At 50.3% G+C, this 25,340-nt stretch overlaps 1 protein-coding gene and 1 long non-coding RNA gene across 6 annotated transcripts in view; both read right to left on the minus strand.

Moving 5' to 3' along the window:
* Positions 1-21,906, minus strand: part of PFKFB3 (6-phosphofructo-2-kinase/fructose-2,6-biphosphatase 3) — a 40,546-nt gene extending 18,640 nt beyond the window's left edge. For 4 of the 5 annotated variants that reach the window (XM_051615700.1, XM_051615690.1, XM_051615680.1 and 1 more), the window contains exons 1-2: positions 21,734-21,906; positions 165-279 (exon numbers count right to left, since the gene is read on the minus strand). In XM_051615700.1, coding sequence (XP_051471660.1) covers positions 165-279; positions 21,734-21,829 — 211 coding nt within the window. In that variant the 5' untranslated portion in view covers positions 21,830-21,906. The remainder of the gene's footprint in view (positions 1-164; positions 280-21,733) is intronic. The other variant, XM_051615707.1, reaches the window with a different exon arrangement.
* LOC127383257 (uncharacterized) lies at positions 11,797-12,703 on the minus strand. Its single transcript, XR_007889147.1, has 2 exons — positions 12,501-12,703; positions 11,797-12,425 (listed from the first exon to the last, which is right to left on the minus strand). It is a non-coding gene; the product is annotated as an uncharacterized LOC127383257 (long non-coding RNA).
* Positions 21,907-25,340: the final 3,434 nt, after the last annotated feature.

The following is a 25,340-nucleotide window of genomic DNA, read 5'->3' on the forward strand; positions in this document are numbered from 1 at the left end:
CTGGAGGAGGAAAGGAGGGGGGCCGGGAGGTGCGGGGGGGGATGCTGCATGGATATTATGGGAGAAGGGGCGCTCGCCTCGGCATGCGCAAGAGCACGAGGGTGCTTCCCATTCCATCCCACCCCATCCCATCCCGCGGGGGATGCTGCGGTGCCCGTACTCACAGCGGCGGGGCAGTGCCGGGCGGTTGTCATTGGGAAGCCAGATCTTCTGGATGCGGCTTTGCGTCAGCTCCATGGGCATGTTTAAAACAAAGGTCTTTTTGCGAGCCGCGTCCACCTTGATGCGTTTGCGGGAGAGGAGAAAAGGGGGAAGAAAACAAAGAAGCGGGGAGGAGGGGGGGGAAATAATTAAAAAAAAATCGCTTTTTGTTTCAGTTCGTCGCTTTGCGGGGTGGTTTGAACAAGAGGCTGCGGCGCTTTCGGATGCTGCTCGGAGTCTCGGTAGGGCTTTTTGGAGGAGGAAGGGGAGGAGGAAGAGGAGGGACGGGGCTTCAGGGCACAAAGCCGGCAGGAACGGCACGAAAACCGCCGCTGGGAGGGAGCCGGGGCGAGCCCTGCCGCTAGCTTTCGGTCCGAAAGCTCCTCCCCCTCCAAAAAAAAATATGAATAAAATGAATACCAGTTAAAAAGTCCTTTCTATTTGGAAATGAAAAATAATAAAAGAAAGAAAAAAAAAATCAATCTCAACGCCAGGCAGGCGAAGAAGGGCTGGCCCTGCCCCGGTGTCTGCAGGGAAGAGGAGCTGCTGGTGCTGCGGTTCCTGCTCTCCCCCCTTCTCTCCGCTCGCAATGAGGCGGTAGCGGCGGCCCCCGCTATTTGTAGCCCGACAGGGCCGGCCGGGCCCGGCCGCTCCCGCCCTCCGGGGCGGGGGAAGAGGAGGAGGAGGAGGAGGAAGATGATGATATGAGCAGGAGGTGGGGGGGTGGTGCTGGGAGGGGAGCGGCTCGGCGGGGCCGGGCCCGGCTGCCGCCTGGTGCCAACCCCCCGCACTGCAGCGGGGACAAAGAAGGCACCGGGCAAACACGGGGAGGCTTTGTTCTGGTTGTGGTTTGTTTTTTTTTGGGGGGGGCTGTGGGGGGATGTAAAGGGGGGTGAGGGGGATTGAAGAGGGGTGGGGGGATGTTGCGGGGGTGGCCCTCCCTGTGTCTTCAGGGAAAAGGGGTGGGGTGGCGGGAAGTTGTGCTCGCAGAAGGTTCCCCGCGCCAACACAAAATAACAAAAAATCAACCAAAACAACCAACCAAACAAACAAATCTATGGAAACGGTACGATTTTAAAATCGTCAAAAGAACACAAGGGTGTGAAGGAAACGAAACGAAATGGAAAAGTAAAAATCGGTCAGATAAGAATTAAAAAAAACCCTAAAAAATGAAATGACACCTCGAAAGTCAAACGACAGACGAAGCAAAACAAAAGCTGAAGTGAAATGAAAAGTGGCTAAAACTATGAAGTAAAAGGGAATGAAATGCATAAGGGAAAAAAAAGAAAACAAAACACTAAAATAAAATTTAAAAAAACCCACCTAAATGAAAAAAAAAATATGGAAGATGAACTGTGCGGCGGCGAGGGGGAGGAGGGAGGGATTGGCAAGAGATCCCCTCGCCCCCACCCGCCGAGCTGCCGCGGGGTCCCTCCCCGGGACCGGTGAAGGGGCCCGGGGGGTCCAAGGGGAGATTTTGTGGGGCGGGGGGCTGCCGAGGGCCGGGGTCTGCGCTCCGGCACGTCTCTCACGTCCCGCATGGCCCGGCCGGGCCGCCTCCCTCGGCGGGGATGCCCGGGCGGCGGCAGCTCCACCTCTCCCCGCGGCCATCGCCGCCACCGCTCCGCCCCGCTCCGCGGACGCGCAGAAAACTCCTCTTTACCTCCCGACAGGGCAAAAAAAAAAGAAAAGAAAAAAGAAAAAAAAAAAAGAAAAGCGGCTGTTTTGGGAGTGGGCAGCAGAAGCTGCTCTGGGGATGCTCCCCGGGGGAAACTTTGCTCTCAGATGTATTTTTATATTTCTGTTCGTATTATTTTCTATTTCAATTATAGTTTTTATGCCATAACTTCATTATTCAGTTTTTATATTTGTGCTATTTAATATCGTTTTTGTAATATATTCATTTCACTTCCTAGCACCATCGTTTTCTAGAGGCTAAGTTCCTGCAGGTGACCTTTCCACCTGAAATTAGGCTGTGAACTGCAGCCCCAGCAATAACACCAACCCCAGCAGCAAGTGTTTGCACCACAGAGGGGACATCCAAGGGCCACCCAAAGGAATTAACTTTGGAGATACTGAAGCCCAGGGAGTGATTATTTGTACCCGAGAGGAAAGGGGGGGGGGGGTTGGTTTGGCAGGATATTGGGGTGGTGAACTGTGGAAATACATCATAAAGCTCAATACATCTAATTTTGGATACTTCCAGTGTTCAATAGCCTTTTTAAAAATCATTATTATCTAGGGCATTTTTTCTCCTCTAAAAGCAAAGGCTGGTATTTTTATAACATCTAGAAAGAGCATATTTTTGGCTATTTCCTTACATGGGCCCAAGACAGATGGTATAAAAAAATGCACAATCCTTCCTTCTCCTACGTAGGGAAAAATATTCACAGGCCAAAAAAACGCAACAAAACCCAACAAAACAAAACAAAAACAACACACACAAAAAACTACAACAAACCCAAACAACTAGTATGGAAAAGAGCCAGAGATATGGAACATGGGAAGGAAGAGGATGAGAGCACAGAGTGTCAGCTGGCAAAGGTGGGGATTTGAGACAGACACAGCCTGGCCATGGTCCCTTGGATCATGCATAAAATCTATCCTTGGAAAAAGGTAGCAGAGTTTGGGTTTTTTTCCCAGAATTCTGGCCCTTTTCCCATGGAGGGCAATGAAAATTCAGTTCCAGGCTAAAACAGGAGTCAGAAGATGGAAGAAAATTCATGTGATGTTGCAGATGAGAGGAGTTCGGGCATCCCCCTTCCTCCAGCAGCTCAGTTGCCCTCCACTTCAAAAATCACCACCCCCACAATATCAAAACGAGCCCATAAGCCAAACCCTGCCTGAATTAAAATCACAGTCACTTCAAATTAGATCCACCTAGTAATTCTTGGCTTAAAAACTCCTAAGGAACTGGAGCGGAAAGCTTCAACTCCTAAATAAATGGCCTGGTTTTCAAAGGCACGAGCACCCAGCTGCTCCAAGCGAGGTCAGCTGGAAGAGCCATCATTACTATATATAAGGCACTTTTCACCGCAGGGAGAGGGTTGTGGGCAGGACAGCAGTAGGTGCAGAGAAAGGGTTTATTTTCCCCTCTGGAGTCAAGTCGTGCAGAATCTCAGCTCCCTGGAAATGGAGCCTGGACTGGTCAATGAACTGTTGCTCACAGCTGCTGTGCAAGGAGCCCACAGGGTGCTGAGCTCAGCGACTTTTTGAGAAATCAAGTCACCCCCCGGGGTCAAATGCTGTTAGTAGGACGTGTTGGTTTGCTGGGAGCCACCTTGGGCATGGGATGCTGTGGGACAGCCAGAAATGCTCTCCTGCATCCTCTGCTTCGCCAGGTGAGGAAAGATACAGAGGGAGGAATAAACCAGAAGGCATTTCCCAGAGGTGCTGCCTGACCTACCTCACAGCAGGCACCTGCAGGGGTTTAATAAATGCAAAGGGACATGGGTATAAATGTAATGCCAGGGTTCAAAATCTGAATGCCCTGGTGATAGGTAGGGGAAAAAAAATACCTTGAGCATCTTGGGGATGGAGGTTGGCAAGTCCAGAGGGGTGGGAGAGGAGAGGGCAGCTCAAAGGAGAGAAGTCTGGCAGAAAAGGGTGGAAAATCTAATTTCTGCAAGAACAGGACACCCGTCTCTTACGGGGTTTACAGGCTGTGAACTTCTCCAAAACACCAAAGCCAAAACCCGCCAATTCCCCTTTTTGTTCCTCTGCTGCTCAACCACCAAACTGAGCTAGCAACCTGCCCTGAGCAGTGGAATTAGGCTTCGGATACAGTTAAAAAATCACAATCGTGGACTAAATTCCCTGTCCCTTTTGGGTGAACCTACCAGCACCAAGGGGCCACCAGACAGCCTCCCCTGGCACCCTTCAGCCAGCATCAAAATGCAGGCAATGGCAGCGATTGCTCCAGTGAGTCCCTGCTCTGACTGAACCATGATTCATCCTCCTTTTTTTTTTTTTTTCTTTTTTTTTCCCCTCTAAAGGAAACTTGGAAAGAAAGAAAGAAGAAGTAAGTCACGTTCATGCCTACGTTCAGTGCAACACGGACCATCCAGCTCCTTCAGATGGAGGGGACAAGGTGCAGCGATGCCTGGTGGGATGTGATGTGACTTGTGCAGTTCAGCCCTGCACCCAGCAACTCTTCTCGTGGTTAAAATTCGGAGGTGGTGGCTGGGAGCTGTGCAAACATCACAGGAAAGATGCAGCCATAGGTGTGCTTGGTTAACAGCAGGGCAGCTTGGCCAGCAACAATTTCCAAGCACAGCCTCAGTTTACCCGCCTGGGACATGGGCACAGATAATTCTCCCTACCCTGGCAGGGAGGTTGCAAAAGTCAGGCCTGACTTGTTAGTGCATTAACGAACACCCTCTTGCAACAGAGAAAATTGCTCCTCTGGGCTGGCTGGGGGGTATTTATACAATTGTTTCAAACAATCAAACAATCAAACGCTAAACTTTGCACTTCTGAAAATAAAAATAAAAATCAGTGGGACCCTGGAGAGGGGGAAAAAAAAATATATTGTCTGCGATGTATTTGGGGAATCAAGGGCTTTCAAAAATACCAGGGAGGAAACCAATTTGTTGCCCCCTCCCCTCGCCCGCTGATTGCTGAGCTGTTTTCACTGCTAATGACCTCCTGCTTCGCAGGGACTCAAAGCTTGCAGAAGTTGATCAGGGGAGGGTTTTGCTGATAAAAAATGTTGGGGTTTGGAGAGGCAGCTGGAATTCTCGGTCTTTTGTGTCTGCAGGTCCCCTCCTTTTCTTCTCGCAGGTATTCCAGTTATGAACGAGGAGTGAAGTGCCAAGTGTTCCTCTCTAATCGGGGTGTCACCACTCCTTCTTCTCACCTCACGCCCTTTCTCATCCTGCCCAAGCCCTGCTGCTGGGTGGGGAAACCACAATGAGTTCCTGCATCAGTCCCTATAGCACATCGGGATGTTTCTGCCGTGGAAATGAGATTTTTCTCTCCTCTCTTCACAAGATGTTTTCTCCTTCCTCATTTCTTGCCTTTCACCCTACCCCCCCCCCCCTTGCAGTCACACACTCCCTTTCCTCCTCGACGGCATCAAACCTGCAACACCAACCCTGCTGGTGGCCAAAGAGGAACAGAAATCGGACAAATTCGTCCATTCACGATATCATTTCATTCTATCAAGGCAGGGTTTCCTGCAGTGCTGACGGGATGCTGCTGGGTGCAGGAGTTGCAGTCCCCTGCCCTGAAACCAGAGATGAGCTCCCGATGGACACCTCTCAGGAGGGCTGAACCTTTCCCCAGGATGCAGGATCAGGACCAGGCAGGAATATCGTGTCCCTGCGGCTGCCCTGAACTGTCCCTCCCTTCACCCACCGATGCAAACACCCGTTCCCTCTGCCGGGGACAAACTGTCCAGTTTTTGAGACTCCTGCACTCTGTAACTGGACCTGATGTGCTTATGAAACGTCCTCCTTCCCCAATCTTAAGAAACAACAGCTGAGCACAGCAGGGCAAGGGCTCAGGGCTGCCACACACTTGTCTTTGGGTGCAGCTTTTCTTAAAAAAAAACAACAACAACAATAAATAGCTGCAAGCAGAGAAGGGGAAAATCCAAATGGGTTCATTCCGCAACCTTGAGGAACAGGTGCTGAGCCCCAGAGGAGGAAATCCCCGCAGAGTCACAGGGCACTGTTTATTCCCACTGTATCAGCCCCAGTCAAACACCCTGCCGGCAGCTGATCATGCCTTTCCTGGCAGCCCAGAGGCAGGAAAAGCCAAGGAGGGGTTACAGAAACTCGCGGGGCCACTTCTCCAAACACCCAACCAGCAAAAATCAGCTGTTGTCCACTCGAGCTCACTTGCAACAACGGATACTCCCCATTTCACTGTCCACTGACCAAAAAAAAAACCACCTATATTTTTCTTTAAGTGCTTTTTCAGCCATATTCAAGCAACAGCCCATGCAAGGAGCTGGTTGCTCTTGTTCGACCCTCTGCTCTGAGATCCCCTACGTGCTGTCACTGTCACACTCGGTGAAGTTATTTCAGGGACAGTAAATCCTGGCTGAAGTCAACCCTCTGTTGTGCTACACCTTCAGCCTTGCTAAAAGCAACTTATTTGCATGAATTCCTATTCATTCAGGTGCCCTTCAAGCAGGAGAATGAAGGTTCAAACCTAGTTTGTTTTGAGCTGGCAGATTTTATGCCCTAACTAGAGGAGTGTGGTTAGAATCGGGTGAGTTAAAGATGGGAAAGGAAATGGAAAAGTTGCAAATGCGTTGCTTGGCTGGGATGATTATGGAGAAGAAGGAAGGATAAGAGCCTGGATTTAACTTTGATTACCTAAGTTATAAGAAAAATCACCCAAAGGTCCCTCTGTTGGCCCCAGAGAGAGGTGGGTGCCCTGACTGTGCTCAGGTCTTGGAGGGTCCCTGGGAAGACTCAGTAAAGCTCAAGGCCAGAGATGGAGAGGTGCAAGATCTGCGTCTAGTAGTGAGGACTGGGGACCCCAAAGGAGCCTCCTGGACCTACGTTCTTATTTAAAATCCCAGGGAAAGGCTTTAGTCTGTGGTTTTTGTGAATTACATTCTTTAATTCTAAAAAACTGATAATTTGGAAATAACATTCTGAACCTGCAACATCCTTTGGAGCAGGGACATTTCTTAACACTGGCAGATCTGCTCAGAAACGGGTCCAGGAGGGTTGAGCAACCTCCTGTGAAAGTTCCTGACCTTACAAGACTAGTACAAACCAAAACTCACCCCATAAATGGACTAAATCATAAAGATAATTGACTCCATAAGTTGCAGAGACAAATACAGTTTTTTTTAAAGAGGTTACAGGGAAATTAAAAGGCAAGAGGTTGGGAATATTCCAGCGTTGGGAATCTGATGCTGGTTTTCCTTGAAATGAAATCTGGCTGCAAAACTTCAGGCTTGGTCCCAGCAAAAAGGGTAAAGGGTGCGGATCAGTCAGAGCCCCAAAATTCAGAGTTTGGCACTGTCAGTGACTCTGAGAAGCCACTTTTCACATTAGGACACTGGTCCTGCTCCCAGGTACTTTTAGTTACATCAAAGGATTGTGATTTTAGGGTGTGAAATTTCCTACTGAAAATCTTGGGATTTAGGGTGTAAATCCACAAGATGTTAAACATGACTTTAGGTTACCTTTAGGTTCCTAAGCAAGACCTAACAACCACCTGTAACAAGACACTCATCCAGTGGGAAGGAGTTAAAATCCCAGCGCTCCTCTAAGCACAGATTGTTACAGGAGCCATTTCCATGGGGTTGCCCAGTTGTTGAAATCGGTTGTATTTATGGAGAGCTGAATTCTCAGTCCAGTGGTGCATTTAGGAGGCAGCTCTCCTGCCTGCAGGGCCCCCGTGATGGATGTGAAAACCTTGAGAGATGAGTCTGTTCAACCCATTTAAGGTGGAAGATGGTCACCCTCTGGAAATCATAGCCTGTCATTATCCCATGGACTTTGCTATTGAACTATTTCCTAACACCTCATTAACGTCCAACTTTCATTAAGGATCTGGATCGTTATCTCATCGTTGCAGGTTATTAAATCAAACAAGAGCAAAAGCTGGGACCTTTCTTCTGGAGCTGACTCACCTGATGATGCAAGAAGCCCCAAGCCAGTGACAACCTCAGTGTTGCCATGGTGACCACTAGGCTTCCAAAGAATGGTAGGCAATGAGGTCATGAAGGACCTGATACCCAGGACCTGCTGAGGAATCTCTTCAAAGAAACACAAGAAGCTACTACACAAGGCTTTCAGGAAAAAACTGTGGTGGTTTGTATTCCTGCTGATCAAGGAGGCAGCAGCACATAGTAGATTAATTGTAGCCTAGGAAAAAGGGTATTTTTTAATTCCTGCTATTAACCCTCACTAATATCAGTACAGGTCCTGACAAAGGGGCTTTTGATCAGGAAGTGCTTGAACACTATCCCACAAAACAGCATCCCAGGATGATCTGCACCATGTGGGAGGCTTGAATGGAAATGTTCCCTGGGGGATGCTGAGCATAGAGGGAATGTTACAGCCCCACACGGCTCCTGCTGGGTCTGCCTCCATCCATAGCAAAGCTGTGGGGAGTACTGGTGAAGAGTCAATGTCCCTTTGGGTGTCTACAAGGAAGTGGTCACCTTTGACCACTTCTACTGTCCACGGAGAGAAATGGGCAATGCCAGAACAATTCACTTGCTCTGCTGTGGATATTGTTTGTAAACCAGGATGAGATGTGTCCTGGAGATGTTTGTTGCCTGTGAGCATGTTGAGAGACCTCAGTGCTTTCTACGTCCAAAGCCATCCAATGCACATCTCAGTCTGCTCCAGCACAATGTGATCCAAAGCACAATTCCTTGCTCAAGCCGGAGTCCCATGTAGGGAAGAAGAGCAAAGCTTTGATGAGAAGATGCATTTCGAAACTGTGTACGTGCAGAGGATCTTTCCACCCACACATCTGTGAGCACGTCTGCTGTATCAACCACCTGCTTGTCCCTGCTTCCTTGCAGGGCTGGAATGATACAGACAATGGCAGGTGATGGTTGCACAATAGTGTTTTATGTACTTCAACTCTGGCCGTGAGGAACCACTTTTGGGACCAACACCACTCTTTGGGTCGAGCTATCCCCTGGATCAGCCTCCCCAGGTGTTCACCTCTTCTTTCAACTGATGGAAACCACAAGGCATCAAGAGGTCAGGTCTGAGTGTCCCACTTCTCCAGACTGTTGTCATGTGACTTTAAAACAGACCTGCAGGGACTGCTTTTAGGAGGTCTGTGAGAGACAACTAAGAGAGAAGACATATGGTCAGTAGGTTGAAATCCAGAATGGGAAGATCCCCAACTACACTGAAAAATACCCAAGGACGAACCAACTGAAAATCCATCATGAGATGCCAAGGATTTCTGAATTCTCTGAATTAAAACAACTGCTAGAGAGTGGCTTGAGTCAACAAAAGATCTGATGGCCACTCAACTCCCAGGCAGGCTCTCCTGCACCGGGAACAAGAATGATCAAGACATGAAAGACTGATGGAAGCTCTGCCTTTCACACAGCAGACGTCTCAAGGAGTTGTTGGGGTTTTTTTTCAACTGCAGGAGTCAGTCTGAATTTCCATATCTTTTGCTGCAGCTCTCCACAGCCAAAGCCTCCCCAAGGTAACGTTTCAGATCTCCAATTTCCTAACAACTCTTCCAACCAATTTTTTGGAGCCAAATCACTGGAATCAGATCACACAGATTGCTGGAATGCAGAAGTGAAATAACCAAATGTCCTTATCAGGGTTTTGTTTAATTTTTTTCTGCATTTCTTTCTTCTTTCACTGATATTTTCCAATCAGAGATGAAAAATATCAATGGGAAATTTCTCTGGAATTTTGGTACAAGATGAAACAATATGAAGAGCTTGCTGCCAACATATTTTCTCAAATGAATTTACATTTTCCAACCCACAATGACAAGATGCTAACAGATCCTTGGGAAAAATCTAAAAAATAAGGAAAAGAAAATTCAGCTGAATGTTTATGTTTTTGCCCTGGAGTCTAATATCTAATAGCAAAGCAGTGGCTGGGTACCTGGCAGATTGGTAGGGCTCAAAAAGGAAGGTGCTGTGCTTCATAGCACTGGGGAGTGCCCAGTTTCTTCCCAAAACAACTAATGTTACTTGAGGTGAGAGCCAGAACCATGAAGGGATGGCACAGGTGGAAGAACATGTTGGCCATTGACCATGAATCATGCCCACCAAGTAAAATAGAGAAGGAGGAAACCCACTTGTATAGCTTCTGCTTGAGTATTTCTGGCAACACACCCATCAGGGAGTCACAGAATGAACTTTGGGCCCCAAGAAGGGTCTGACTTTTTCTTCTCTCTGCCCACATGCTGCCCTGCAACATGTTGGGGGGTCCAGGCTTCTCCACTCGCACTTCTCCAGGCAAGGTCAGAGTGAGAGTTTCACATTTCCCAGCCCTGCTGTTTACCCAGCGCTCAGCCTGAATTAAAACAACTGCTAGAGAGTGGCCTGAGTCAACAACAGATCTGACAGCCACCCGACTCCTGGGCAGGCTCTCCTGCCAACTTCTCAGTAAAGAAGCTGGGCTCAGGCTCAAGGCACGACCTTTCACTTCATGTTGTGCATTTATTGCCTGAGTTCAGATAGTCCAAGGACCAGAGAAGCTGTGTATGCCCCCTCCCTGGAAGTGTTCAAGGACAGGTTGGATGGGACTTTGAGCAACCTGGTCTAGTGGGAGGTAACCCTGCATATGCAGGGGGGTTGCAACTAGATGAGCTTTAAGGTCCCTTCCAACCCAAACCATTCTGTGATTCTGTGAATCTTAGCCATGAGCACGTCATTCCCACTGCTGGGTGAATGTGCTTGGGATGCCTTGTGGGTCAGATCGATGCTTGGGTCACCCAACCCCTGCATTGAATCAGCAGGAACTCCAGTCCTGTATCCATCAGGATGCAGAGGCCCAAGGAGGTTTTCATGGGCAGAGTCCAGAGCATTTCCCAATCCTGCTCACGAGGTCTTTCTGCAGACATGGCTAATGGGGCCCCATCAGTGTAGGTTTGGGGTGAAGGCAAGGGTGGTCAGAGGTTCACAGTAGCTGCAGCCCCTATATCTGCAGGACACGCTCTGATCCTGGATGCGTTATTTGTCTGCTTCCCATGCTGCCTTAAACACAGATGCTCATTCCAGAGCTGACCAGCTAACTAGCCCCATGCTTGGCCCAATCCAACCCTCCATGCCTGGACAAGCACAGCTCCTTTGGACACGTGCAGGAGCACACGCAGCCACCTCAATCCCTGGCAGCCAGCGCCGCTGCTGCTGTCGGATGCTGTTCAAAAATCTGGTCCTTTCACATTCAGACAGAGTCAGTCATCGATGAAACGGGGTGACTAAGACTCAGCACTGGCACATGCCAGCCTCATCCCACATTGCCTTGTCTTGTTTGCAGCCAGGCTGTCTGCTGCCAAGGTCACCCAACCCCACTGCTGCAAGCATGGAGTGATAGGATGGCCAAAGCCAAGCCAGAAAAGGTAACCATAGGATTTCCACAATTTGGACTGGTAAAGCCACACCAAAAAAAAAGACCTTTTCACAGCGACATGTCCTCCACTGAAAACCTGCCCAAATTGCTGCAGTTGCAAGGGCCGTCAACTATTTCACGGTTATTAAATTGCTTTCCTGTTTATGGCACCAATGTGCTTGACTCTAGTTGGTTTCTGAGCAGCTCAGCTGCACCCAAAAATTATAAAAAAGAAGGAGAAGCACAGCTGCAACCAGAGGTGATTTCATGCTTAAGAGGACCCAAGGCTGTGCTGACTGCATTTCCCACATACGTGTCCTTCACAGCAAGTAGGAGGTGAAAATCCATTCCCTGCCTTTGGCAAATCAACCTTGGAGAAAAAAAATAAACACCAAATTCACTGCTGGCAGGTGCCTCCTCTGCCTCAACTCATCCTGTTCAGATCAGTACAACAACACAAGAGCTTTTGGTCACGAAGCCACTTCTGGGTGCCTCTTCCCACCCCAAAGCCTCATCCTCAGCTGTGAATGTAACCCAGTGTTTCAGCTGAGAAATGGACCCTGGCTGGAAAATAATATAGCAGCTTTTTAATGTATTTATTTTCTCCTTTATAATTTTTCTTTTTTCACAAAGGGATTGTTGTTTTTGCAGGAGCTGATCCATCCCCAATGAAGTGTTGCTGGGATGAAGCAGTGCCAGGGGTTGAGGGACTTCATCTGCTCAAGTGCAAATCACAGCTTCAGCAATGTCCTGCTGTTCCTGTTAGAAATCCCTTGCTAATTAGGCAGATTTCCAAGAAAATCAGTGAGTGGGAAAAGAAAAAAACAAACACAAGTCAAAACCTCAAATTTCTACCCCGGGCATGCTAGAGTCTTCTATTAGTATCATGGTGGGATGCTCGCATGGATCACACCTTGGATGAAGGGACATGTTTCTTCCAAATAAATTTATATTAGAGAATAAGAAGCCTTATTTTCCACTTGTGCAGGATAACCTGGCAGTGCCCATCTGCATTTTGAGGGGCAGAATAATTTAGTCTCCTTGGGGCAGGCACTGAGTCCCTGCCTTCAAGCTCACGAGCAGGACACGTGCAGTGCAACCCATCTTCCTGCTTATTCCCTGGCAGGAACAGCTGGAGCATCCTGGCTCTGGAGATACCAAAACTGGGATGTCACATCACTCCTCGGGACTTGTGTCTGGATCTGGCTGTAGGGTGAAAGACAATTTTTCTAGCTGGGAGAAAACCACCCCCCACCCCAACGTCTTATCTCTGGTGTTTACCAGGTTCAGCTGTTCTCCAGGCTTCCAGGAAAGAGCCGGCAAGCCCAGCGCCGGCGATAGCTGTTCATGCTCCTTTCACATGTCTCCAGAGGAGGCTGCAGCAGCTGGGAGGGACGGTGACAGTGCCGGGTGACAGTGAGGTCAGGACAGCAGAGCCTGGCAGCGTTTGCTCCCTGCGTGCGTGTGGACGGGGCGTGCAGAGCCCGTGCGGCTTCCCGGGGGAGGCCCATGCTCCGGCTGCTTCCTGCCCCTGGCTGGGCAGCCGAGCCCGGGCTTGGCCAAACAGCAAGAAACACATTGGTAAACAAGTTCACCTCACCACCCTGCAAAAGGCTCTCCCTGCCTCAGGTTGGAAAAACAAGCTCCGGAGCTGACTGCCAAGGCGCCGGGGAGGGGAATAAATCAGGTTGTCTGGAGGGTTGCAGCTGTTGAACTCCAGCCTTACTGTGTCCCTGGACAAATCCTTCTACTGGTGGATCTCTTGTCACTCCTTCCCCAGGCCTGAAGCAGCATCACTTCTCCTGAATCCATTTCAGAGGGAGAGATTTGTCCATCTCAAATTCCCTGCTCTGCCCTCAAATAACCCGTTCCAGGGCTGAGCAAAGCTCTCCCCAGCTTCCAAACCAAATCGCTCCAGGTGGGGTTTTAACATCCCACAGAGGTTGATTTTGAAGCTCCACGTCACACTACTGTGAGGTCCAGACCAAAATCATAGAATCGTTTTGGTTGGAGATGACCCAGAAGTTCATCAAGCCCAAAATGTCCCAACGTGGAGGTCACACTGCAGGATGCTCCAGCACTGCCAGGTTTGATGCCAGGAGTGCTGGATCTGCAGATAAGAGCAGCTACAGCCACAATCACCATAGCCTCCAGCCTATTGCTGCATGCTCTGGTGCCTCAGTTTCCCCTGCCTCAATTGTTAAAGCTGGAAATCATCCAATGAGGCCTGAAGGACTAGGGAGAGGGGGCATAAAAAAAGTCTTGGCAGCCAACTAGAAACAAACAGCATGATGCCCCTGGACAAAAAAATAACAACTATAAAATGATAAACCAAAAGGAAAGCCCAGTTCCAGAGTGTTTTAGCAGTAGGGTGCTTTAGAAAAGGCAGGAGATGAGGTTTTCTGACCCAGAAAACAGGTCTTATTCTGGCCAGGGAAGGGCATGCCTCAATCCAGGCCCCATCTTTTTGGGAAGAGGTTTAATCAGAGGTGGAAAACACCAAGGAGATGTTTCCAGACAGGGATATATGGGGGAGCACAAAATGAAAGTGCTTTTCTGCTCCGGGAAGCAGAAACCTGGGACAGAAAATGTGAGAAAAGCTTTCAGTCTGAAAAAGGATGTTAAAGAAAATTACAAATGTTCTCAATAACAAGGAAGGTTTAAGTATAGGAAAAGTTGTCCAGCCTAACACCTCTTGGGAGGACAAGGAAACCCTCGGGGGAAAAAGCAAGTGAAATTTGAAATGGCTCGTGGAACTGTCCCCCATCACCTTGTTTTTTTCAGCCTTAAAATGTGGCTAAGCAAGGGGGAAAAAGTGGGGTGCCCTGCAGAGGTGTGGGTACCTGCACGTGCATGTGAGCACACACGCACCAGGGAAACAGGGATCGTGCCTCATTGGCTCCTGGTTTTGAAATCCACCCACATCCCTCCATGAAAAACCCGTGGTCATCTGATTTAAAGCCTTCAGAGTTGTTTTATGCTGAGATTAATGTCTCCATCGTTGAGGGTGTGTTAGGGAAGCTGGTGTGCCAGCTGCCCTGCCAGCGTGGGGTCCCGATGGGGAGAGGGACATTAGAGGTGGTGGGATGGCAAGTGGAGAAGTGGCACAGGGGGTGTGAGCTGAGGGTTGGGCTGAAGCCCTTCCTACAGAGAGCTTGGACCTTTCTTCAGAGGCAAGCCCAGCCAAGCCCAGCCAGCTGGGCATTTCCTACATAATGTGGCCACCAAGCCCCATCTTCAGTTGATGGCATGGACAGAAAGCAGCAGAGTCAGGCCAATGCCTGCTCACCATGTAAACACAGCACGAGAGAGTCCTTCTCCATCCACCCAGGAGTGAGGCAAGGCACCAACAGGAAGGTTTTCCAGTGTCTCAGGTTGCTCAGTAGGTTGCTGGCCCTGGCAAGGCAGGTTTATTTGCCTGCTCCCAGGTTAGGAGATGCTATCAGTAACTACATCTTTACGTGGTTTTAATTCCCAGACTCAGGAAGCCTAAAAGGCTGTAACAACCCATCTCTTCCCACTGGTTGGTTTCTGTGGAGTGATCACGGTGCAGAGTGAGTTCCCAGAACCCCTACTTGTCCTCACAACTCCCCCATAGCAGCACATACCCCTTTACAAGCCTCCTACCCCAGTTTCAAGTTGGGTGGTGGTCCCACCTCTGGCTGGTGGCAGCAAAGGATATGTCACCTCCCCACCACAGCCTGGCATGTCCTCTCCTGAATCAACCCCATGAGACATGGTGGATTTTGATGCTTGGTTGTTCACAACTCCATGAGCACTGCTAGGCATGGTGGCTGCCATTCAAAACTCCATGAGTGGTCATAAAAGCTAATGAAAGCATGATGTCAAAGAAGAGGTGGAGAGGTCATGCTCATCAAGTGTTTTCTTGCAGCTGCAGGGAACAGGGATGGGCCAGGACAGGTGTGATGGGGGCACAGACAATTGCTTCTCTGGGTTGTTTAATGGTGTTCCACTCAAGAGGTTGGAGTGGATAAAGGGGGTGAAACAAAACCGAGAGCCAAAAGGAAAATGCCCTGGCAAGAAACACCAGCCAGGGGGCAAAGCAGGACACGAGGGAGTTTCCAGCCTTCCAGGAAAGGTGTTCACTGAACACGAGGCAATGATTTGACTCAGGCACGAGCCTGAGTCAGGAGAGCCAGGGCCAGCTCTGCTGCACGTTCCCTCCCTGCCCTTTGAGCAGACGAGCAGATGCCCACGCTGTCCCTGTCACCCTGTCAGCATCCCTGGGGAGCTGCAGCAGGCAGGACATCCCCCCTCCACACACACACACGCAGCTCCTGACTTCCAGCTCAGCGTTTCCCGTCTGATGCTTCGCTCACCAGCTTTTGTAAACCCGCCCCTGGATAAAAAAGTTTTCCAGGGCTGCCAGGAAAGCATGACATGAAGGAGGGATGGGTGATGCTGCAGCAGCATGTGGATTTGGGGGGATGGCCAGTGAGCCAGAGAGCAGCCCAGAGGGACAAAATGATCCTTTTTATTACCAAAAAAAAAAAAGCTGCAGAAAGGCAAATCTGACCCTTAGCTGTAATCACTTTGTAAAAGCAAATCGTTTCCCATCAGGGAGTGTTACAGCCTGACCCTCTGCAGGAGTTACTGTATCAAGGAAGGGCTCGAATAACAGCTCTGGGGCTTGGCACCTGTCCTGCCCTTTCCCTTCATGCTCACGTGCAAGAGGCACCTTTGGTTCTGCTAACAAGAGCCTCCTTGAGCCCAGCGAGCAGAAGTGAAACCAGAAGACGTCACAACTTCTGCTAACAGAGAGGGAAAGGGCTCAATAAAGAGCAGTATTGTTATAGCAGTTGGGCTGTCTACCCACTCCTCCCACCACCTGGCTAGAACTTGCAGTGCTTGGTGGTAGAAATCTCCACCAGGACGTTTCTCCTGCCAAAATAACTCCTGTTACCACTTTCCCTGCTGTAGAAAAACTTCTGTCACCTTTGGGTAGGAGCTGCTCACAGGAGTTGCTCTGATGGCCACCAGCAGAGGGAAGTTATGGGAAGGTGGACTTCAGCAGGGCTTTGTGCAGGTCTACCAAGTGCTCTTCACTTAGCATCATGGGATGCTGTAAATCTCCATGCAGAGAAGCACCCCATGCTGACTGGGATGTGGTGGTTGAGATACACTCGACACATCTGCAGTGCAGTTAGCAGATGTGACACACAGTGAGGTCTCTTTGCAGAGCAGCTTTGTGCCCTGCAAGCATCCTGAAGGCTGGACTTGGGGGCTGCTGTTAGAGAGTCCACAAGATCTCCAAACAGCTTGGCTGATGGTGAGTGATGGGTCCTTGCAGAGACAGGAGTGATGTGGGAAGGAAGGACCCTGGGAAGACTAGGGCTGTTTTTTCAAACCGGCTGCTCCCCCCTCTGTTGTGGGTGCTCAGCTCCTCTAGCCCCTTGCAAGCCCTGGAGTTGTGTTCATCTGAGCTGTATGGTGCCACCTTGGATCCAAGTGTCTAGCTCTCCCTGTGGTCAGTGGTGATGGAGAGGTTGTCACTGGGCAGGACCTGGCTCACGTTGTACAGCTTGCTCCAGAGGTCTACAGAAGGTGGGAGCCACCTCACCCCATGAGACATATGCAAGAATGCCCACCAGATTGCTCTAATCCTGGCAAGAGATACTTAATCCAACTCATGTATGTAGTAACCATGAGGCACCACTTGCTTTCCCACTGCCAGCCTGGCAGATGAAGGACAGGACTTAGGCTTTGGCCACAGACCCCTCAGGAGCTTCCTGACCCCTGTGCTTGTGCTTCTTTTCTCGACCTTTCCCTCTTCTCTTGCCTCTGCAAGCTGTGGCTGCTCCTCCAGATGCTGCACAGGATCCAATGCAGGTCCATCATGCCCATGACTCTTCTTATCTCTACCTTGCTGTGAGTTCATCTCGTTTATCTTGTGAAGATAGCATGATTGCACAGTTGGCTGCAGGCTCTCACTGTGCCTGTCAGTCTCACAGCTCTCACTGCAGGCTCCAAGCTGCACCTCTTTGCCTGGTATTGCACAGCCATTGCAGAACTACAGCCAATGTCCATGTCAGAAGAGCTCCTTTGCAGGAACCTGGTGGCCACCATCGCCTCTCCAAACCACAACCCGTATCCATCTAGTTCCACCTTTACCACCAGCATGATCCTCCCTTGCAGTCCCAGAAAAGACCATCAACAGACAAAATCAACACCAACTACTCCAGAATCTGCCCCCTCATCCAGCAGGGTCCCAAATCCTCTTTCGGGCTTGATTCAAGCCATGCATCACCACACAGGTTCATTTGCTCACATCAGCACAGCAGTAACATGCCCTGATGACCCATGATCCAAGCAGCACCCAGAAGGTCCTCCCATCCAGCAGCTCAAAGCCAACCTACACCTTTATACATACCCATAAATATATATCTGTAGAAAGTATATATATAACATTCCTATAGATATGAAGTAATACTTTGAACATACATATTCACTACAGGCTGGGGGATGAAGGGATTGAGAACAGTCCTGAGGAGAAGGACTTGAGGGTACTGGTTGATGAGAAGCTCAATAGGAGTGGGTGATGTGCTCTTGCAGCCCAGAAAGCCAACTGTGGCCTGGGCTGCATCACAAGAAGTGTGACCAGCAGGCCAAGGGTGGGGATTCTGTCCCTCTACTCCATTCTTATGAGACCCACCTCCCTGCAGTGCTGTGTCCAGCTCTGGTGTCCTCAGCACAGGAAAGACACAGATGTGTTAGAGCAAGTTGAGAGGGGAGCCACAGAAATGATCAGAGGGCTGGAGCACCTCTCCTATGAAAACAGCCTGTGAGTGTTGGGTTTGTTCAGCCTGGAGAAAAGAAGACTCAGGGGAGACCTTACTGGGGCCTTCTAGTATTAAGGGGATCTTACAAGAAAGATGGGGATAAACTTCTTAGCAGGGCCTGCAGTGATAGGACAAGGGGTGATGGTTTTAAACTAAAAGAGGGGAGATTTAGACTAGATATAAGGAAGACATTTTTTACTACAAAGGTGATGAAACACTGGCAAAAGTTGCTGAGAGAGGTGGTAGAATCCCCATCCCTGGGTACATTCAAGGTCACCTTGCATGGGGCTCTGAGAAACCTGATAGAGTTGAAGATGTCCCTGCTAGATGGGTTGGGCTAGATGACATTTACAAGTCCCTTCCAACCCAAACCATTATTTTTTGGTCCCATGCAATTATTTTTCCAGCTGGGAAGTACCTTGCACCACTCATCTGTCATGTCCTGGCCAACTTGCTAATGGCTGGACCCATCCCTGGGGAGCCAGTTGCTTCCAGCATCATGTGCTCAATCTCTGCTCACTGCCTTTCAGCCTTATCTCCAGCTCCTCCCCAGGATTTCACGTGTTCTTTGAAAAATGACAAATGACAAACATCATGCCCCCTGGCAATAACCTGGCTGCTTATCACCTGCACACCCCCAGGCTCCCTCAAGTCATATTTTTCAGATGGGGTGAAGAGCATTTTAGGTGAAATCTCCCAATACATCCTGCCAGCAGAGCTGTAGCCACAGATGTGGCTTTGCTAGGGTAAAGGCACCACTTGGGGCTCAGGCCTTTCTCCAACCCTCCCAGCTGATGTGGTGATGCTGTAAGAAATTAATTCCTGCCCTAAGCCCATCCCTTCTAGGTGTCCTCAAGCATCCCTGCTGGAAATACTTCTCTTTAATATCCACAACTGCCAAATGCCTTGAGGGTGGCTAAATGGCAGCTGTGGTACAGACATGAAGTGCAGGTTCTGGGGCAATGCCACTGGCTAAAATGCCCAGAGAGAAAGGAGGCAGAACAGAGCCAAGGCAATGAGGAGTTAGCACAGATTTGTTGGGGTAACCTGGGAAAATGATGCCAAAGCTGTAAACCAGCAGAGCTAGGCATAGAGTTTGCATTTAACTCCCCAGGATAGTGCATTTCCACATGCAGGGTTGTGCAAAGGCTGCTCAGGGCCTCCAAAATGCACAACCCAAAGTCTCCCTGTGCCTCAAGCTACCTGGGGTTTGCAGAGCAGCAGCCTTTAGGCAGAGCCTCCTCTTTGCACCCCAGATCTGGGTCGTGGTGAGCAAGCCCTGGGGTGAGAGGCAGCTCCCAAAAGGCTTCCAAAAGAAAATCTCATCCTCCTTGCCAAGATGGCTGGAGTCCTTGCTTTCCTCTGGGAGGATCAGCATGCATCCTGACTATAACTGGACCAAGGCCACCACCTTCAGCAAGGACTTTTATGCATCAAATTGAACTACAGGGAAAATGTCTTCATGCCTGACTCTCCTGCAAACTAAGGATATGCCCAGCTCCCTCAGTGCAGCTTCTGAAGGTCGGCCAGGAGGCTGTGCTCTCCACAACCCTCCTGCCTATAGGTGTGTCCATGGGAAGCCCAGGCAGCCCTACTGCAGCCACTGAGCAGTGCTGAAGGCATGGCTGGTGACATGGGTCCTACCTACCCTGTAGGATGCTCTCAGTTGCAGTCACATTTACACAGGCTGCATCCAGGCCTTACAGAGAACCTCTACAGGCATCATGCATCGTCATGGCCAAACTCACCCAGTCTGCTACAGTGTAAGCAAGTCTTGCAGTCTCCATCTGCAAGAAGAAGGTGTCCTTGGGGGGTCTCCAGCATGAGCTGAGCATGTACATGTACAAGTGATGGACAACATTTATCTACACTAGCCTCTGTGCCGTGTTGGACATTCCCATGGTGGAGCTGCAAGTTGATGCAAGGAGCTGCTGGCAGCTGCTCTGGCATTTCAAGGTTGACCCCTACAGGAAGTTTGTAGAGGAGGTAGGGCTGGCTGCAGAACCACATTGCCCACAGCAAGATCCTGAAGTCTCGCAGGTTAACTGTGCCCCAGGGGTCTAGTGGTGATGACCAGCATGACCTGGTGCCCCAACAAATAGGTCCTCCCCAATTCGGTTGTGCTGGGCAGGACCGCATGGAAATGCATCCTCACCACTGCAAACCCCTCGTGTGTCCCCAAGTGCTGGAGACCTGCCCGTCGTTCTTACCACTGGGTTCCCTGCTGAGGCTGAAAGGGGCCACAGGAGCTGCCCTCCCACATCGGGAAGCTCCCTCCCAGCTCTCCGTGCCCACCCCCAAGGGCTCAGCAGTTTTTAAACCTGACTCACTCCGCTTCCCTCCAGCCGCCCACCCTCCCCCCCCAGCATCTCTCCTGCTCTAAATATACTCGATTATCACCTCAAATTCAACCAAGACGTGAAGTCTGCGGCGCTGTCAAGCTGTGAGGGTGTGAACCACATCACGCTTCATTGAGCCTTAAAAGGCAACAGAAATCTGGGCGCCGGGAGATCACGGGCTCTGTGAACATCGCTGCGGGAAAACCGCTGCACACCCAGAACATCCTCCCTCCAGCACGGAGAGGTGAGAAGGGCAATTCCAGCACTCTCTCCCAAATTTCCATTCCCCCCCTGCTGCCCTTTCACGCCTTGCCAGCCTCAAGGTGTGACATCCCCACAGCAGCACCCTCTGCCCTGCCCCAGCACTGCCAGCCCCTGACATGGTCCAGAGACATCCACCAGCTTCTGGATTAGGTGCTGATCAGCAACTTCTCCCCATATCCTTGCACACCCTGACTTAACCCTGCCTGCCCTGGCTTTTGTGTCTCCTGGAGATGTCTTTTTCTCCTCCGTTTCTCCTCCCAGTAGAGCTGCTGGGACAAGGAGCCACCAGGATCATTCTGCTCTGTGCCCCACCGTGCTTGCCCTGGTACACCACTGGGACATGGAGCCAACGGGATGATGAGGAGGTGACATTAAGGGCCTCTGCTTTGCAGCAGCTCCGGGAGGATGGAAAACTCATCCATCCACCCGTGGGGCAGCACAGGAGCAGCTGTCAGGGTATTAGGTCTTACAGGCTGGGCCCTTCTTGCCCCCCAGCCAGCTGCTGGGATAGAGTTTTTAGGAAAAGAGATGGTTTGGGGTGCGGATGGAAGAGCACCATGGGGTGACACAGGCCTGCCCAGGTGGGGTACCCCCCTCTCAAAAGCCTATTAACCTCCTCAGCCTCTTCTCCCAAGTTCCTGGGGTCACAGCTCCTCCAGCAGAGCATCTCCAAAGGACGACCACAAACGCACGCAGGCTGTCAGTTCTCAGCCTGCATCGCCCAAAACAACCCCCAGCATCACCTCCTGGCCCAGACATCCTCCCCTCTCCCCTCTTCTCCTCAGCCTTTCCACCACCCAGAGTGGTTTATTACTCTAAGTGCGAGAAGAGACGAGAAGCCCCGCAGCCCAGAGAAGGTGGAGACAGTTGCCCTTTACGGGCTGCATTTCTAGCCCCATCCCCCTTAATTCCGCCATCGTGGGGTGTCCCTCATCCTCCTCCAAAAGAGCCAGCGGTGCAGCAGAGCCGGGCACAGCCCAGCGCTCCCATCCCCCACCCCTGCAAGGAGGCTCAGCACCGGGCACGGACCCCAACCCCATCCCAGGTCCCCAAGGTCTTCTCCTCGGCCGGGGGAGCATCCTGGGGGGTTGACCCCCAACTCCAGCCTTACCTTTGCGGAACGGCATGGGGTGGGCGGAGGGAGGGCTGCGCTCGGACTCCTGGGTTCCCCCGTCGCTGGTGCCTTTCTTTGAAGAGATGGATACATCTACTTGTTTTGCCTTTCTTCGTATTTGTCTCCCTTCCTCCTTCTTCTTTTAGGAGGAAACGGACATATTTGGCTAAAGCCCGGCAGAAAGCAGCGTCATTTGGGGGCAGGCACTGCAGAAAGAAGGAAGTTCTTGCCATTTAACCCTTCACATCCCAGAGACAGCAGGGCTGGGAGAGAGGCGACAAGGACAGGACAGGGAACTGATGGCCTTCGAAAGGGATGGAAAGCACTGGGAGCTGGTTTTTGGTTTGGTTTGGTTTTTCTGGCAGGACCAGTGCAGGACTAGGTGGGTGGGTTAATGAGGTTTTGGCTGCCCACATCACCTCTGTAGATCTTTTTTGCTCAGCAGGACACTGATCCCATCTGCTTTGTGGTGGCACTGGGAAAACTCCATGGCTTCCAACACCAGGGAGCCCAAAAATCAGATCCCCCTGCTTAGCCTATCCCATCTGCTCTTGCACAGGCTGGACCACTTATTGCCAAGGCTGGGCTCTCAGCAGGCATAGAACAGAGCTGGGATGAGCCATGAGCTGAGCCCAGAGATGTGGAGCACAATCAGGTCTGTGTGGCTTCATTTCTACCATTCAGCCTGCAGCTTGGGTTGCAGCAGGAGATGAAGGTGGAGCATTACCACCTGGGAGAGTTGTTTATTTTTACTGTGGTCCCTTTACTGCCTTCCCTGGAGGTAGAAAGAGGCATTGCCTTGGAGCTAGTTCAAGAGAAACTCCCTAAGCTATGAAGGACTGGAACCCATCTTTCCACCTCAGTGGTTAACAGCAATACCATGAGCTCTCTGCTGTGTCTTTGCTCCCTGCAGACCTGTTCTTTCCTCCTGGATTCACCAAGACCTTTCTCAAACCATCTTGTGTGGGTGGCTGTGGTGATAGAAAGCATCCCTGCCCATCTACTGCAGGCTCCAGCCCCATCCAGACCACCACAATGGTCAAGGTGAGGGACAAAAGCCCAGAAGATTTGGTGGCATGGGCTGCTGGGCTTCCATCCCGCAACTAGAACCAGTTGCAGCAGCTGGTTTCTACCCTGTCCCCAGGGAAAACATGAGGGCATGCTGGGGCTGGGTCTCTGCCAAGGCAAATTGAGCATGCATTATTTTATTGGGCAAAAATAATCCAAAAATGGAATCTCCTAGGACAGTTAGCAACCCTGAAGGGCCGCAGGCTGGGAAAACTGAAGGCAGCTGGGCTAGACATCCACGTGCTGCTGCCAGACATAGCCCAGCAGGTAAAGGAGAGTCTTTCTTTGCCCCACGTGGCCCGACACCCACGTGTAGAAGGACATCCCAGCCATGCCCCAGGCCAGGGCGGCACAACAGCAACCTGCCTTTCATTGCATTTCCCAGCAGAAGCAGCCAGTGCGTTCTGAAGGCAGCTCAGCAAACCTTCATGCCACTCCACAGCCTGTGAAGCCCCTCAGGTCCCTCAGGCTCCTTCCACCCCTTGCTGGATAGTGCAGAGCCCTGCTCCATGTACAGACTCTTACACCACATAGTCCTGGTGTCTCCTTGCAGTTGTCAAGCACAGCTCATGGCTGAGAAATGGGGAGTAACTTAAGGGAGAGAGAGAGAGAGGAGCCCAGCACTGCCCCAGCACTGCTCAGGGAGCCCAGACAAGCAAAGCTGCTCACAAGTGCCAGCATCTCCCTGTGATGGTCCTCATGCAGGATCCAGGAGCAGGCACAGGGCTGGCACCTCCAGTGGGGCTGGCAGCTTGACCCAGCACTGCATCTCCAGGGCACTGGGGAGGACATGCTCTCATCTTGCTGAAAGAACTTTTTCTCTCCCAGTTGTTGATCTCATTCCTTGTCAATCACTCAGCAGTTCTGCTGATCCACCCTCACTGAGGAACAGCAGCCTGAATCTAACCCAGTGCTGTGCTCAGGGAAACAGGTGCTGCTTTGTGAAATGATGAGCCTTCAACTCTCTATAAATCAGAAAAACAGATATTTAGTTTTATTGCTCAGAATAAATAAGGATCAGCAGCTCATCTCTGAAAGAATATTTCCAGCACATAGTTCCAGGGCTTGGCAAAAGAAACATAATGTGATATACTCAGGGTTGGAACAAATAATAAACTTGGGCACCATGTCTATCAAAACCCACATTTGGGTGCTCATGTCCAAATTTGTCACACACAACATTCTGCTCAGTGCTTGCATAGCATGGAAGGTGCCAAACTCCTTATTTGTTTGTTTTTTTTCTGCAACATCGATCTCTCCTGGACACCAGCAGTTCAGCTCCAAAGTCTTCTCAGCAAGAGCATATTAGAGCATCATAAAAGTGATCAGGTCCTGTATTAGAGGTTGGTGGTTGATGTCTCGTTTAAGGTGTTTCTGTCACCTGGCTGGGGAGGCAGAGAGGCTTTGCCACCCCTTTGGCTGAAATGGTGCAGAGGCTTAAATAACCTTTGGGCAAGCACCCAGCCTTGGGACAACTGAGTGCATGGAGGGCTGCTCCTGCTGCTCCAGCAGTGATTTGGGATTTAAGAGGTGCCTGTTCAGCAGTGAAGCACATGGGAAAAACCAAGGCCAGTCACCTGGGACCCAATAGCTCTTCAAGGGAAGAGGCTTACAGGCAATGTCCTACATCGAATGTGGTCCCCAGGAAATAAAAGTGAATCAAGCATCTGGTTGGTAACTGGGATTTGCTCCAGTCACTCTTTGCATTGGACTAAAAAGATCTCAGATTGGACCATCCTTGGTCTCTTCAGGTCCACTTGTTTCTTCCATATGCAGTTTCTAGAAAGCAGCTTCCAAGCTCCAGCCAAGACCTTTGTAGGAGTTGAAGCCTCTTGTTACCTCATTCTTTTTATTAGACACTCCAATTTTCACCCACAGAAAGTACCTCAGGCAGCAGAGTGGTGCCAGGCAGTTGAAATAAACAGAGAAGTCTTCAAACATAGTCTGGGGATTTCTGGTGCACCAGGTTTTTTACCTCTTACTGTTTAACAGCATTTCTGTCTAGGATCTAAAAACAACAACATGAAAGGAATAATAATTAAAACAAAAGAAAAACTTAAGAAGCAAACTGGTTCCAAAAACAAGTTTAGATGAAACTGAATAAAATACGGTCCAGGTTGGTGAAATGAGGATGGGTGTCCTCTTGGCAGAGCACAAACTCTGGGCTGCATGGTCAGAGAGGCTGGTGGGTGGCTCAGCATCACTTGGGGTTTTAGGTATCAGGGTTGGGCAAACATGCTGGGAACGGTCTTAGCCAGAGCTGATCTTGCCCTGGGGCTGAGGGATGGTCCAGATGGTTTCTCAAGATCTTCTCAAGCACTGGTTTCCATGGGAGAGGCACCAGTGATATTTGCAGGCAGCTTTCCCAGCTGTGTCCTGTAGGAAGCTGTCTCCAAAGGAAGGAAAAGCATTACTTGATGATCATTAATATTTTAGTGGGGTTGTTTAGTTAGAATGAATACAGCAAAGAGTCCTTTCATCTTTCTCCCAGGTTTAAAACCTGTACATGGCTGAGATGCTGTGACTGCAGCCCTTG

Source organism: Apus apus, chromosome 1 (genome assembly GCF_020740795.1).
Source record: "Apus apus isolate bApuApu2 chromosome 1, bApuApu2.pri.cur, whole genome shotgun sequence".
Lineage (NCBI taxonomy): Eukaryota > Metazoa > Chordata > Aves > Apodiformes > Apodidae > Apus > Apus apus.